The sequence below is a fragment of the Centroberyx gerrardi genome, chromosome 10 (assembly GCF_048128805.1).
Source record: "Centroberyx gerrardi isolate f3 chromosome 10, fCenGer3.hap1.cur.20231027, whole genome shotgun sequence".
In the NCBI taxonomy this organism is placed as follows: domain Eukaryota; kingdom Metazoa; phylum Chordata; class Actinopteri; order Beryciformes; family Berycidae; genus Centroberyx; species Centroberyx gerrardi.
The window spans coordinates 16,714,855-16,729,588 of record NC_136006.1 but is presented as its reverse complement, the minus strand read 5'-3'; the positions used below and the strand labels follow the sequence as shown (position 1 = coordinate 16,729,588).

The following is a 14,734-nucleotide window of genomic DNA, read 5'->3' as shown; positions in this document are numbered from 1 at the left end:
CTCTCCTACTTCATTTATAATACAAAGGAGAAGAAGGTTTAGTAATGGTTCACTCTGCTACCAATGGTTATCTTTTGCACACACATGAGATTTCAAACACCTCATGCAAAGCAATTCAATGAGATGAAAGGACTGCTTTGTCTTTTCCTGCCAGTTAATAACGCAAAAATTAACCAAATGATAATTCATAACTTATAGAAACTTCACAACTTACTGAAAAAGTCAGAAGGAAAATGTAGGGTTTATTTTTCAGAATTTTACCGAATGACAAGCTAGGTATCCCATATGTTTTGAATAGGCGACTTGTAAATTGCCAAAAAAAAAAAAAAAAAAAAAAAGACTGACAGATTTTGTAAGTGAGTGCTCTGCATGTTTTGATTTGCAGAGATATGAGACTAGATGCTAAAACGTCTTTCCAAAGAGGGTTTAGCTGCGCCTTGTTCTCTCCTCCATGTGAGCACAGTGTGGTTTATGCATGGATGCTCGACACCTGCTATCACATTCAGCATTCAGGGATACTGTAGCCTGTCTTGAATGGCCACAAACTGTCACACAGGAGAACTTTCCATTCAATTAATGTCAAACACGGCTGTCACTGCAGGCTGGTTTTCTTACCAGAAGAAAATCTTGGAGAGAAGATTAGCTGTAGCCGACGGATTATCCCTCGCCTGTTTCCGCAGAGGTTCCATGCCCCTAACACTGAAAACAACCTGGAAACGACCTCTGCAGGCTATGTGGCGGAGGGATATCGATAAAGACTCAGAAGAGGCAACACTGAGGGAACATTTGCTGTAAACTACAGAGTCTTTCAATATCACACCTAGCGACATTCAGAAGAGGATTACTACACAGGGCGCTCTCAGCCGGCTTGGCTGTCAGCTGAGTGCTGCATGCCCCGCCTCCAGCCTGGGGATTGGCTGACACGAGTCTCCATCACTTCCCAAACTTTTTCATATCAAGGATCCCCAAAAACACATGCAACAGACCCCGACCGTTTGATTTTGTCCCATCTGAGCAGGTTATTGTTGTTGGTTGTGGTTTTGCATGGAAATGCATAAAAGTCTTTATTATAGGTGGGGAAGTACCAGTGGGGACCAGGATTGGGGTCAATCCATGAATGAAAACATCTATTCCAGTTCAACTGAGAAATTGGAATTCGAATTGGAATTGGAATTTGAGGATAGAAAAAAAAAAACTACAGGAAACAGAATTGAAATTGAATTTGTATTTCAGGAAGTTAAATTTAGTTCAGTGAAATTCCATGTTTTTTTTCTTACCACATATCTGAGACTACACATAGTGTTATACATTATCAATACTGAATATCAGTATTGACCATCATAACACCATAACATAATCGTAATACATACATTATGATTGAATGTATTTGATTTGTTTAACTGTCTTTTATTTGATTCATAATGTTTGATTTATAATGTTTAGCAAGTCAAAACAACCTTTCTTACAAGTGAAATTTCATGGAAATTCTAATTCAATTCCAATTCTGTTTCCTTACAGCTGGGTGACATTCCAATTCCGATTCCAACTCCAGGAACTGAACTGGAATTTACCATGCATTCTCAATTCAGTTCATGAATGACACCAACCTTAGTGGGTACAGTGAAATCTATGGACAAAATAGTCATCCTGATGCATTCTCTCATTGTGAATGAATTCATATTTGCTGGGGACCCCTCGAACCCTCTAAAGGACCCGTGGATATTGCAGGGGAGGGGAGAATCCATCTGTCCTCCACAAGGAACAATTAAGTCAAAAAATCTAAGTTGGGTCAGAAGTTCAAGGAAGCAATGCTTTACTCAGTGATTCCCAAAGTGGGGTCCTTGAAAGGGTCCCAGGGTTTCCCCCAGCAGAATGAGGAATAGTTTAATTTCATAATCATTTTATTTTAAGACAGGGCAGTGAGAGAATTATTTAGGAGTGACTGGTGCTTAGCTCTCCCCACTGTTATTTTACCACCCACAGTATAAACAGTTGTTCTGTATCAAATGCAACAGCAAAAACCTCAGATGGGAGTATTTGGGACGCAGTGTTGGCAAATGGGGGTGGCCTGATGTGTTTTGGGAACCTCTGCTTCAAGTGTTTACATGTGATGAATTTCATGTGTTTTTGTGCGATAGAAATGTAGACTTAGGCCTACCTAATTTCGAACAATGCCAATTATTTCAGCTTATGTGATCCTTTCCAGGCTATTCAAATATATGGAGCAATTTTATCAAACTGTGTCATGAATGGCATATGAATAGGTTATAACTGTTGTTATAACTGTGGAGTCGCAGATCTAAATCTGCACATTTGACAAATGATCTAAAACATGAAATGTTCTGCCATATTTTTTATTTAATTAGTTCGATTTTTAAGGTTAAGTAAGAACACTGTTGATGTCACCATCTCTGTTCATTAATAGCCTTATTAAGTCTAAATATGTATTTCTGTCTTATTGTAGATGAAAATAGACCTACACTCCAGAGAACAATGAACATATGACAAACAACATACATAGCACAGTTATTTTAATGGTCAACTGGCAACTATTTGTCATTCCCACTTCCTAAATATTGTGGCAGAAATAGTTGAACCAGTAACTGGACTTTGTCACATTGCTTCTTGTCTTTAGGATTACTGATTACTCCTTTATTATTTTTTATGTTAATATGATACTTGACCTTACTTTCAGACTAAAACTGGAGTGCGCAAAAGACAAAATAAGCTGAAAGGACCCTTTCAAAAGCTGCTTGCTCCAATTTAATAACTAACTGTCAGCTCAGGCTTCCTTTACTATTTCACTTCAGGACACCTCTGTCCATCCCCTGCCACTAAACAGAACAAGGCAAGATGTCCCTTATGTAAATCATCTCAGTGAAACACATGTCCACAGTGTAATTTGCTAGGCCTGGGGCAATTTTATTTCTTTTCATTTTCTTGAAGAAAGAAAGACTGAAAGAGTATAAAATATTTGGAACCACCAAATGTCAGGCGTGCAGATCCTGGCGTTCCTCGGTGGCCTGGCGGGGCTGGGTGCCACCATCGGTGCCACGGTGTCCAACGAGTGGAGGGCCACCAGCAGGGCTTCTTCAGTCATCACAGCAACATGGGTGCTGCAGGGTCTGTGGAACAACTGTGCTGGGAATGCCATTGGAGCCCTGCACTGCAGACCACATTATACTATCCTCAAGCTAGAAGGTAAGTTATTCAAGTAAGCTCATTTTTAGCACGCACAAACTCTGTATGTTGTCACACTAGTGTTAGGCCTACTGAAACTGTGATGTAAACAACTTTCATGATAAATACTTAGCTACCAAGATTTGAAGATTGGAAGATCTATTTTGGAAAAGAATCTTTACCTGAGGTTCATCATTAAATATCTCTAAAATATAGAGTACACAGTCTGTCAATGTGTTATTGTTTTGTCAGCGAAGGACTTGGGCTATCTACCTCTTTTAAAAATATCCTGATTTGTTTTCATTTTGTGCAATCTCTGATTTCATAAGACTCTCACTTTTTCAAATAGTGGATATCTAATTTTGGAAAATACTCTTCCGTTAAAGCTATATCTACTTTCATATTATTATCATTATCTCTTACTGTTAAATTTGTTGATTTCATCAACATCATATAGAAAGTATCCAAAATTAGTTTCCCTACTCGAGCATATTGTCACTAGTGCTGGTTGATATTTAATGTTCCTCTCCAAAAGACATGGGCTCTAAACTATGTAGAATCTTATAAGTTATTTTATGGAAGTCCATTCCTCACACGCGTGTTGGTAAAGCAAATAATTTAATCATCGTTTTACAAGTAGACAATAGGTGCCTTTCATATTTTTTAGATGGCTTTCTTTGTTTTCGTCAGATAAGGTTTATAATCACTTGTCAAGAAGTAACGCCAAGAGTTGTTCTTCTTTTCATCATTCACCTATGAATATATATCAAAAATGACTGTAGCTTGACAACAGATTCTTCTCACTATTTGGTTTCACAATATTGTTTTAAATTTGGTGGAACCATAACATATAGCTTCACACTGACAAAAAATCAGAACATTTGATGATATTTGTTTGTGTTCCAGGTGATGGTACAGATGTTAGCTGTGGCAAATGTGTAATCCTTTGAAGGAAATATCAAACTGAGTCTGTCTGAGTCACAAAACGTCCTGGCTAGGCCAAGTAGAGGAGAAGTTACTCCATGGCTAAAGCAAATCAGGACATTTTGTGAAACCCTTGTTAAAATCTGCATTTCAGCTGTATTTGATGTGTTTTAATGAAAGTATAAGTGATATTTTCATTATTGTCATTTTCATTAATAAAAACATTAGATATGCAGAAGTTATTGTATGTAACTAATTCCCAGTGTAACTGTCTTTACCCATGATTGACCCATTGGTTAACTCAGTATATTTTATCAGTTGATTGGTTGTGTACAATTGGTAGTTGCCTTGACTTGCCTCCTGCTCTTTTTTTTTTTTTTTTTTTTTTGAAAACAGATCTCACTAAAGCATTTTTGTTGTTGTTGACATTAGGTATTGCTTTGATTACCATACCAAACTCATTGTGACAAGAACATTATATTTATCTAGAAATTCCCCATGAAATGCCCCTTTTTCATGAGTTAATTGGTTTACAGTTAGTATTTTATTCAACCCAATTATGTAAAAAGTGTGCAATAGAGTACTGCTTTGAGATTATCAGCTCCATCTAACGGTTGCATTACTGTGACAGTTCATAGTTACGTACAACCACAAGATGGGGCTCTAACTCAATTTATAATGATTTAATGATTTCCCTGTCTTGGGTGTGTTTCCTATCTTGTTTGCTTCCTTCTGATAATATCGGTCTGTGACGTAATGAAAATGGTTCTCCATCTCTAACTTTATTAACACATTTCTCAACAATGTGGCAGAAAATGTCCTCATGTCCCTGCTTGTTACTGAGACATCAGACAGGTTTGAGTGACATGCTGTTAATAAGTTATCTGTATCAGGCTATTTTAGGTCTGTAAGGAGGTTCCAGGTCACACACACTCTTGTTGTGTGTTAATCATAGGTGACAGTCCCAGTGAGGAAGTTGTCTTCTCCTAAACACATGCATCCTCTCTTGAACGTCTTTGTTCTGTATGTGTGGCCGCCCATCTGAATTTTCTAGATTCACACATAAACACAGAAACATGAATCACATGTGCACATACACACACACATACACACACACACACACACACACAGCAACACACAGAGACACACACATGTGCATACAGTTGCTTCCACTTATTCGAAAACCTCATAAGTGATGTCATCATGACACTTTCTACATCCGTGACTTCTGATCCCCCCTGCCCGCTGCAGTCCCTGTCACCTGTCATAGTGAGTCACAGTGACGTGTATTGGGTGAAGGGGTGGAGGAAGCGATATAGACCATTTTGGGCCAAACCCCTCCCCACGGAATATAACAGTCCACAACACATTAACTATCAATCCCAGCCTATCCATTTAACTTACCAGTGTGGAGCTGGGATACCTTTCCAACAAGCCTGTCTGGCCAGGGAACCATTCATTATTGAGGCGTTTGAGGTCCCCAACACCTTAGACAGCAGCCACAGTGGTGTAGAAGAGTCTTCTGTGCAACATGAGTAACATGGTTACAGAGATCTTGGCCTTTATTTTGACCATTTCGGGTTGGGTGCTTGTATCTTCCACCTTGCCGACGGACTACTGGAAGGTGTCTTCACTTGATGGGACGGTCATCACCACAGCCACCATATGGTCCAATTTGTGGAAGGCCTGTGCCACTGATTCAACAGGAGTAACCAACTGCAAAGACTTTCCCTCGATGCTGGCATTGGATGGTCAGCATGTTTGTTTTTTTTCCTTGTTTTCAAAAATGCCTGGAAACTGTTTTTCTAACTTTGACTGCACCTAAATCTTTCTAGTTGACTTTGAAAAAAAAAATAGCTTTGTTAAAAGGTTGAGCTTAATCATTTGTTCAACCATGTTGATTTTTTTTGGTCTTTCTTTTGTGTAGAATGAGTCACAATTCAAGAGCACATGACTAATGTCAGAATTGACTTGTTGTAAACCGTACTAAAGTCATCCTGGCTACTTTTTATGTGTAGACCATAGATATATATCACTGTATATATATCACTGAAAACCCTCTAACTCTCTTCTTGGTGATTTTCATGTTTTTTAGTTTTTCTGTGGGTTGAGAAAATTCTACCACCCTTGGGCTTATGAAACCCTTTCAAATCCCCATTTGATAACTCAAAATGCATGGTGGTTGAGCTGAAAACAAGGCTGTTTTTCTTTTCCTAAAAAACATTTTGACAGCGACACTATATGAAGCGTTACCACATAGATATGGTGTAGATTAGCATTGGTTCATCCTCAGTGTCCTAGTCCCTAATGAGAGTTGGACAATCTTTACCTTTCCCTCTCTAAACTTTTTGTTAGAGAATTAAACTTGAAGCTCATTACTGGTCAGGACTTGCTGTGGCTAATAGATATGTTAAAGCTTGATGCAAGCGCTCTCCCAGGGACAATTCATTTACCTCCAAATATGTCAATGTTTAGCCTTAGTTCTCGGGACTTGAAGGCTATAAATGAGATTTACTGGGAGCCGCAGGCTGTTTCTACCATGGTTGACTAGTTTCAGGGGTTAACCACCAAGGTAATATTTGCCTTTAAATCACATTTTTCATGCCAACACTGTCACCACCATACCATGAAGAACTTGAAAACAATTATGGTTACTGCTGACAAATTGTCCTTGGTGCTTAAGTGTAAATTTGTCACCTGCAGAGTTATTGACCCTGTGCAAATGACAAGGATGTGAAGATTGTGAGAGTACGGGAAATGCAAAATCACAGACTGCAGGTACCTAGCACATTTTTCACTGCCTATAAGTTGACCTCTGCATTTTGTTCTTGCAGGTTACATCCAGGCTTGCAGAGGATTGATGATTGCAGCTGTCTGTCTGGGTTTCTTTGGTGCTATATTTTCCCTTGTCGGGATGAAATGCACCAAAATTGGAGGAACTGACAAAAACAAAGCCAGGATTGCCTGCTTCGCTGGTGTGACTTTCATTCTTAGTGGTACGTATAGTGTAACGCTCATCAGTCATCAGCGTAATAGCATTTTCTACTGATCTAATGTGAGGGTCTTTTTCTTCTTCCACTTAGGCCTCTGCTCACTTTCCGCATGCTCCCTCTATGCACACCGGATAACAACAGAGTTTTTCGACCCCATGTTTGTGGCACAGAAGTGAGAAACGTGTTTGACCTGTAGAGCCAGACTGTCTCAACATGACTCACCGGATGAAGTAATGTTGGTATTAATTGACTTGTTGTGTTGTCTGCAGGTACGAGCTGGGAGCCGCTCTGTTTATCGGCTGGGCAGGTTCCATCCTCTGCATTCTGGGAGGCGGCATGCTCTGCTTCTCCATTGCAGATAGTTTTACCAAAAGGTTTGTATGAGTCATACATCACAAATCAAACCTCCCTACTGCAACTATATTTGAGCGATGTGTGTGTTGTGCCATATTTCTGTGGTGTGGAACTATCACATTATACAATAGATAGGAATTATTCTAAATAGGCCAACATTGAAAATTATGTATCAGTTTTGTTGATTCGTGTAGGCTTTTGATTTGTGAAGATGGATCTATATTCTGTCTCCTCACAGCCATAGTCAGGCAGGCTATATCTACAAAGGTGCTGCCTCCCATTCTCATATCTCTTTCCACCCAAGAGGGCATGCCAAGTCTATAAACCAGAGGCCTCCTCCAGAGTACAGCAGCTCCTCCAGAATGCAACACTTTGATAAGAATGCATATGTGTGAAGGAACATAAAACGCTTTCTGTTAGAGACGCTGATACGTCTTAAACATGTATGTGCAAAGGATATCCTGTATGAAACTTGTGGTTTCTATCTAACAACGTGACAGGATTGTGCTCACCAGCAACTAGATTTAAAACATTTTATATGTTTATTCCTGCGGTTTACTGTCTGATCTTGGGATACTGGGGGCATTTTTTTTTTATTTATATGGGGTATTTTTCTAAATGTGTCAACCATCTTCCGTATTTGACAATCCTAGATATTACTGTACATTGAATGTTAGGATTATACATGTCTTATAGGTAAACAAAAATGTGCTCAATTAATGTGAAACATCTAAAAACAATCAAAGGCATTTTTTTTATAGTTGTGTATGGCAATAAAGTGTGTAATATTTGGTAAGACATTTGCTTTGTTGTTTGTATCTTTAACTCCAAGCCGCCAGCCGATGCTGTTAATCTGTAATGACAGTATTTAAAACGATGTCTAACACAGATGATCTTGTTTTCCATGACATAACCATTAACTATGATTCTGCAATATGCAAACTCAACGAAGGTCAAAAAAGGCGCTGTACTTGTATCATTTCATTGTCTACCTCTCTGTAGGTAATGTGGGAAATGTGTGTATAGTGAATGATGAGCAGCCTTTGGTGCCTTTTAGAAATAGTTGTTAAGTGTGTGAATAGAAATAAAATGGCAAGCATTAACTTGCAGCAGATTCTATTTCATGTGCCATTATTTTGTCTGAAGATGACGTCATTTTCCTGTTAATATCCAGCGGGTGAAGAGAGGACAGTGTGTTCCTCTGGCGGGTCGGGAGAGGGCAGCAGTTTGTATTATATTGTTTGTATTATATTCTCTTGTGGTGAAATACTGTGGGACTCAGCCTCATTCAACTTTTGCGGGATTTTAGCCCAATGATATGTTGGTGTACACTACCAGTCAAAAGTTTGGGCACACCTGATTGAATGTATTATGTTTTGATCTAAAGGCTTATGCTTAAATGCTTGAAATTTGTTTTTTTAGACAAATATAAATAGTGAAGTTGATGCCTATGTATGAATTTCTTTCCAAAGTCTTTGCTTTTCCATAAAGGCAAAGGATGGCTACTTTAAAGAATCTAAAATATAAGATAGTTTTGATTTATTTAACACTTTTTTGGTCACTGCATAATTCTATTTGTGTTATTTCATAGTTTTGATGTCTTTACTATTATTCTAAAGTGTGAAAAATAGTAAAAATAAAGAAAAAAAAACAACAACAACAAATGATGAAAAAATTGAAGGTGTAATTACATATTAAATGTGTTTGTTGCTGCGTAATGGAAAATGGGTGCAAACAATCATTTCAAGGAAAAGGCAGCTAGCAGTGGTGCAGGATATCTTAAGTGGGCGCCACACTCACACAGTTTACAGTAAACATCTTCCACGGTGACACACAGCCCACATCAACACTAATGGCACAAGGCGCAAACACACACATGTCCTCCTGTCCTCCTGACAGACCCATTGCCACCCACTGAAATGAAACAAGAGGCGTCATCGTCCCGCTTGCCACTGGGCAGAAGTCAAGTGTGAGTGTGTGCCGCCTGTCCTGCTCAGTAGGAACCACATTAGCCGGTCTCCTCTGTCTTCATCTACTGATTTAAAAAATGAGGAAACGTCTGATCCAAGTGTTTGGCTTCCTGATCTCCACACTGGGATGGCTGTTTATCCTCTGCACCATGGCCATGGACTTCTGGAGGATCACCCAATTAGGAGGACAAGGAGGTTCCTTCATCATCAAGGTGGCATGGTACTGGTCCAACCTGTGGAAGGACTGCTTCACCGACTCCACAGCAGTAACCAACTGTAGAGACTTCCCAGTGCTCTGGACTGTCACCCGTAAGTCTGATACACCTCAGGAATGATGTTGTGCAAATTCTGCCTCTGTTAATCTTACACTTTGCATGAATATAGATACTGGATAGAGAGCAGTAGAGCATGGCATGGCTAGGGTTAGGTGTTCAGTTGCTTAAAGTGTGTGTACTCATGGGTACTATAAGGGCCTTTGTATAAAAGTATCCACCAAATAGCATGTAGAGTTCACTGTCATTCTCACATCTCATTCAAATTTAGAGAAAATCTGTCCTAGAAGTGGAATTTCTTCAACTGAATCTTTTCTTGGGCATTTGCTACCACATATCAGCTTAGTTAACATGATATGAACTCTACTTTGTTTCTGTTTCTCACAGCGTATGTCCAGGGAGTGCGAGGCCTGCTAATGTGCGGGTTAACTCTTGGGTTCTTTGGTGCAACATTCTGCTTCGTTGGGATGGAGTGCACTTATATTGGCGGAGCGGATAAAACCAAGGACAAACTGCTCCTCGTCGGAGCCGTGTTTCATTTTGTTGGAGGTGAGTACAGAACACATGCGGTGCTAGTCTCTGTAAATCACAGAAATGTTTTGCCCTCACCGTGTCTTGGTATCACAGAAACCTCTTCACACAGGTTTGTCAGACATTGCTGCCTACTGCTTATACATCAACAGGGTCGCCAGGACAACCTTTGCTGCCAGTTTACAACCAGGAGTCTTACGGTACAGCATGTTTTTATTGTCATCGATCTGTATCACTATTATGGAAAAACTAAAAAAATCCCCACTTCACTTGACTATATTTACTGCATTGTAAAGCTCTATTGATGCCACAGTACAATATGGAACAAAAACTACACCTTTACTGTACGTATAATGCATCAGGACAAAATTGGGTTGATTTTACTTACTTTTAATATGTATTTTCAAGTTTTTGTTTATTTTTCCAAATTTGAAACAAAAAACAAATAATTGGAAGCAGCTTCTCATTCAGTACATACAGCAGGACATTTGCCTTATATAGTATAAAAAGGCAATATCCATAGGCATTACAACTTTATGTAGGCATTAACTATGATCATGTACACATTTGTCAGATAAATCAAATTTTACTTACTTTTGTCCTAATTCCAGGTATGACATAGGAACTCCCATATTTCTGGGACTGGTGGGATGTTTTTTCATCCTTTTGGGGGCCGTGCTTTACGCTGTGACAGTCTACAGAGTAATCTTGCCTCAAAGGTAATAAATCATCCATCTGCACCCTTTTCCCTGTGGCTGCAGTGGTCATATTGCATTATTAACTTTGGCTATCTTCTTGTCTTGCAGCAGAGTGGTGTACGCCTATGGAACACGAACGTACATGGACCCTCGCTCCGCTGGAAGAACCCTGTACACCGGATACTACAGACCGTCCAAACAGTACGGGTCTTACATGGGCTCAGGACGGTCCAACAGCTCCAAGATCTCAAAGCTCTCACAGACAACACCAGAGAAAATGTCAGAAAGAGATGCATTTGTGTAGTAGAAATCTAATAAATCAGTGATTGACATAGCTCATAGATAGGATGAGTGTGTGGTGGAAAATGGGGACAATAGGGTTTTTTTTTCATACCTTTAGCTGTCTCTTCAATGCATCTCATGTACAACTGTAAATTATTTGATGTTTTCATGCTCTTGTCATTTTCGCTTTGGTAAAGTAGAAGGTCATATATCAGACATATTTTGTTTACTTTTCATTTGCTACCTTTCTGTATACAGTAATTATGATTTATCATGAACATGTATAGTTTTTGAAGGCTGTCACTGGAATATCTGTGAATTAATATAATTAATAAATATAACTTTGTACATACAATGACCATCATGAGTTTCTTTCCATATTATGTAGTATATTACTTGATGATAACACTCAGAACTATCTTAAGCGTTTTTGCATTCATCAATCCTCATTTCAAACCTCAAACATAACCATGAAAATAAATGCTTCAACACACCAGATGGTGTGTTTTAACACACCATCTGAAATAAGAGGCCAAGAGCTATGCCAATATATCATCAATGGACCAAGAGGAAAATGGTACACAAAACTAAATTCATGCTGGTAGGTTCTTGGGTATCGTACCAATAACAAACATGTGCTGAGAGTGACCTTCACACAACAAAAGCACAGAGTCACAGTCCAAAGCAAAAGTTGTGATGATGTACACAAACCGGATTCTGTCTCCTGCCCTATGTGTGCACGTGTTTGTGTGGTGTGTGTGTGTGTAGGCGTGGGTGTGGGTGTGAGTGTGAGTGTGTTGCAGTGTCTGAGGTGGGACAGTGGGTGAACAGAGCTGTGAGCCATCTCTCTCTCTCTCTCTCCTCTCAGGTTTCCACAGTTTTGGCTTGAGAAGGAAGCACCGGTTGCACTTGTGCCGTTGCTCTGCTTTGTCTTCTCTCTCTGTGTCTAGCGGCTCGACAGCGAGGCAGGCATGAATTACAGGACTGTGGTGATGTACATGGAGATCGGCTGCTTTGTCGTCTGTGTGTCCGGGTGGATCCTGGTCTGTTCCACCATGCCCACAGAGATCTGGACCTGGTCTGAAGTGGACAGCATCGTTCTGACCACTTCAAACTACTTCTCCAACCTGTGGAAGGATTGTATATCGGATTCAACAGGAGTGTCCGACTGCAAGGGGATTCCATCAATGCTTGCACTGAACTGTAAGTGAAAATGTCACCATGCGGCAAAAGCAATCGTAGTTCTTGACATCTTGTGGGTAACTTTAAGCGCTGAGCATTTCTTTTTCTTGTTGTTGTCGCTCTTGAACAGGGGACATTCACATGTGCCGTGCTCTCATCATCACCTCTATTATCCTGGGTTTCTTTGGATCAATTCTAGTCTTAGTGGGGATGAAGTGCACTAAGGTTGGAGGATCAGAGATTGCTAATGCAAGAGTAACTTTTGCTGGAGGGATGAACTACCTTATCTCAGGTAAAGCTTTTCACCATGAGCTATTTAAAAAGAAAATCACATTGCAGTGTTTATTTAAGATGATACTTAAAATAAACATGTGCCTGTTGCCTTAGGGCTGTGTTCTATGATTGCTTTCTCCTACTATGGAAACAAAGTCAGAGCGGAATTTCAAGACCCTAACTTCAGAGCTCAAAAGTACGTAAAATTTGTTGTGTCAAAAAAAAAGTGTCATGAGTGAAGTGTACAACAAACTGTTTCATGCATCAAAGTGTGTCATGCATTTCTATGATGCAAACACAATGCACTTATGTATTACTCTTGTATTCATTCTCAGGTTTGAAATAGGTGTTGGTGTGTTTATTGGCTGGGGCGGCTCCACCCTTCTTGTTGTTGGAGGTCTTATTTACAGCAGCTTTGCAGGGAAGGAAGGGTGCCATTCAAGGTACTGCTGTGATTTGTTGTTCTATAGGATTATCCCAGTTTTCTATTATTTACCCAGAGAATGCAACAACACCCAAAACATAATATATGTCTCATATTCAACCTCACAGCTCAAAGAGAAAAGGAGTCCCTGTCTACCGGCTGCCTGACGCCTACGCAGCTGTTCCAGCCAAACAGACCTACATGTCTTCAGCTCGCACAGAGAGTACAGAGAGCAGAAAGTCCCGGAGCAGCAGCGGCAGCGGAGCCAGCAGTGTGTCTGGGATCAGCAGGAGCAGCAAGACGTCTACTAATGCTTATGTGTGACCTATATCCAAAGCTGGAAAACAACTAATTACTGTGTTACTGTGCTTCAGCAGAAATTTGGGTGGCATTATTTTTAGAGTGCTTTTCAAAATCCGTACTCCTAGTTCTGAACAAGTTTTATTCTTAGACATATAGTGCATGTACAATGAGATGTCTCATTTACCGTAAAACACAGGCTTTCTGGGCTGAATCTCTCATAGTTGATACTAGCTCTGTTGATACAAATCAAAAGAGATCATCCCCATATTTGATAAAAATCCATCAAATAATTTAAGGACAACACCAAAATGTATGATTTGTTTATTCGCTTTTGGGAGACAGATTTCCAAAGACAAAAGAAACTAAGTACTTGAATACTTTTTAAAAGCCACTCTTTTACCTGTGAATAACTGATGGAACAGTAGATCTGCTTCTATTGGGTAAAGTCTTTTTTAATCTCTGCCTAGAACTTTCAAGTAATTATGCCAATTATGTATGAAGTGTGTTTTGAACATTTGAAATAAAACACAATTTTGATATTGCTTGATAACAATGACAATGAGCCATTGCAAAATAACCTTCCTTTTGTGTGTAATATCTATTTGTCAAGTCACGGTAATGAGACCAAAACTGTTCTGTGCCAAGCGTCTTCTCTTCACCATCTGTCCTTGAATCTGCTATATTAGTATTTTTGTGGCAGCATCTTTGCAAGCCCACAAAGCAAGAGTAGCCTACACTGTACAGTAGAATGGTTTCCACTGGGGACCAGGAATCCTTGAGGGGTTCCCAGGGGTCCCCGACAAAATAAAGAATAGTTTATTTTCACTGTCATTTTATTTGATGACTATTTTGTTCATTGGTTTCACTGTACCCAGTGTTACATCCCTACCAACAGTATAATAATTGAGTACCAAGTCATATCTAACAACACAAATACTGTCATGGGGTTTCATGGAACAAGATCTTATCAAATAGGGGTATGTGGTCTAATGCAGGGAATCTCAAACGTTTGAATATCGTGTCCCTCTAACAGGTTTTCATTAGACCACAGAACGTCATTTGATTAGACTTTGTCCCATGGATCACCATCTGAGGAGATTTATGTTGAAAGATATGACTTGGCACAGAATTATATAACTGTCTGTACTGTATGAGTCAGTCGTCCTTATACATTCTCCCATTGTGCGAGATTCCAGGGAGTGAAATAATAGGCTAGTGAAATCAAACTATTCCTCATTTTGCTGAGGAGCCCCTGAAACTCCCTCAGGGGCCGCTGGTGGTCCCTGGAGTCCAGCTTGGGAACCACTGCTCTGATGTGTATCTATTGGGGTCCTTACATGAGATGATT

At 39.6% G+C, this 14,734-nt stretch overlaps 4 protein-coding genes across 6 annotated transcripts in view; 3 read left to right on the top strand and 1 right to left on the bottom strand.

Annotated features, from left to right (window-relative positions):
- Positions 1-689, bottom strand: part of LOC139933033 (ATP-binding cassette sub-family C member 4-like) — a 34,803-nt gene extending 34,114 nt beyond the window's left edge. For all 3 annotated transcript variants that reach the window (XM_071927017.2, XM_071927018.2, XM_071927019.2), the window contains exon 1: positions 616-689. In XM_071927017.2, coding sequence (XP_071783118.2) covers positions 616-689 — 74 coding nt within the window. The remainder of the gene's footprint in view (positions 1-615) is intronic.
- Positions 690-2,987: 2,298 nt separating this feature from the next.
- On the top strand, positions 2,988-7,846 carry LOC139933075 (claudin-10-like). Its single transcript, XM_071927089.2, has 5 exons — positions 2,988-3,201; positions 6,939-7,100; positions 7,188-7,269; positions 7,367-7,471; positions 7,690-7,846. The coding sequence occupies exons 1-5, from the start codon at positions 2,988-2,990 to the stop codon at positions 7,844-7,846; spliced, it is 720 nt and encodes a 239-aa protein (XP_071783190.2).
- Positions 7,847-9,376: 1,530 nt separating this feature from the next.
- Positions 9,377-11,537, top strand: LOC139933076 (claudin-10-like). The gene is made up of 5 exons (XM_071927092.2): positions 9,377-9,730; positions 10,081-10,242; positions 10,337-10,424; positions 10,836-10,943; positions 11,031-11,537. The coding sequence occupies exons 1-5, from the start codon at positions 9,499-9,501 to the stop codon at positions 11,224-11,226; spliced, it is 786 nt and encodes a 261-aa protein (XP_071783193.1). The 5' UTR covers positions 9,377-9,498; the 3' UTR covers positions 11,227-11,537.
- Positions 11,538-12,056: 519 nt separating this feature from the next.
- LOC139933077 (claudin-10-like) lies at positions 12,057-14,217 on the top strand. Its single transcript, XM_071927093.2, has 5 exons — positions 12,057-12,407; positions 12,517-12,678; positions 12,774-12,855; positions 12,995-13,102; positions 13,212-14,217. The coding sequence occupies exons 1-5, from the start codon at positions 12,176-12,178 to the stop codon at positions 13,405-13,407; spliced, it is 780 nt and encodes a 259-aa protein (XP_071783194.1). The 5' UTR covers positions 12,057-12,175; the 3' UTR covers positions 13,408-14,217.
- The last annotated feature ends 517 nt before the right edge of the window (positions 14,218-14,734 follow it).

Coding starts and splice junctions, on each gene's coding strand:
- LOC139933075 (XM_071927089.2), top strand. CDS start 2,988: ATGTCAGGCGTGCAGATCCTGGCGTTCCTCGGTGGCCTGGCGGGGCTG. Junction 3,202..6,938: donor TACTATCCTCAAGCTAGAAG/GTAAGTTATTCA, acceptor TTGTTCTTGCAG/GTTACATCCAGGCTTGCAGA. Junction 7,101..7,187: donor TGTGACTTTCATTCTTAGTG/GTACGTATAGTG, acceptor TCTTCCACTTAG/GCCTCTGCTCACTTTCCGCA.
- LOC139933076 (XM_071927092.2), top strand. CDS start 9,499: ATGAGGAAACGTCTGATCCAAGTGTTTGGCTTCCTGATCTCCACACTG. Junction 9,731..10,080: donor AGTGCTCTGGACTGTCACCC/GTAAGTCTGATA, acceptor TGTTTCTCACAG/CGTATGTCCAGGGAGTGCGA. Junction 10,243..10,336: donor CGTGTTTCATTTTGTTGGAG/GTGAGTACAGAA, acceptor CTCTTCACACAG/GTTTGTCAGACATTGCTGCC.
- LOC139933077 (XM_071927093.2), top strand. CDS start 12,176: ATGAATTACAGGACTGTGGTGATGTACATGGAGATCGGCTGCTTTGTC. Junction 12,408..12,516: donor ATCAATGCTTGCACTGAACT/GTAAGTGAAAAT, acceptor GCTCTTGAACAG/GGGACATTCACATGTGCCGT. Junction 12,679..12,773: donor GATGAACTACCTTATCTCAG/GTAAAGCTTTTC, acceptor CTGTTGCCTTAG/GGCTGTGTTCTATGATTGCT.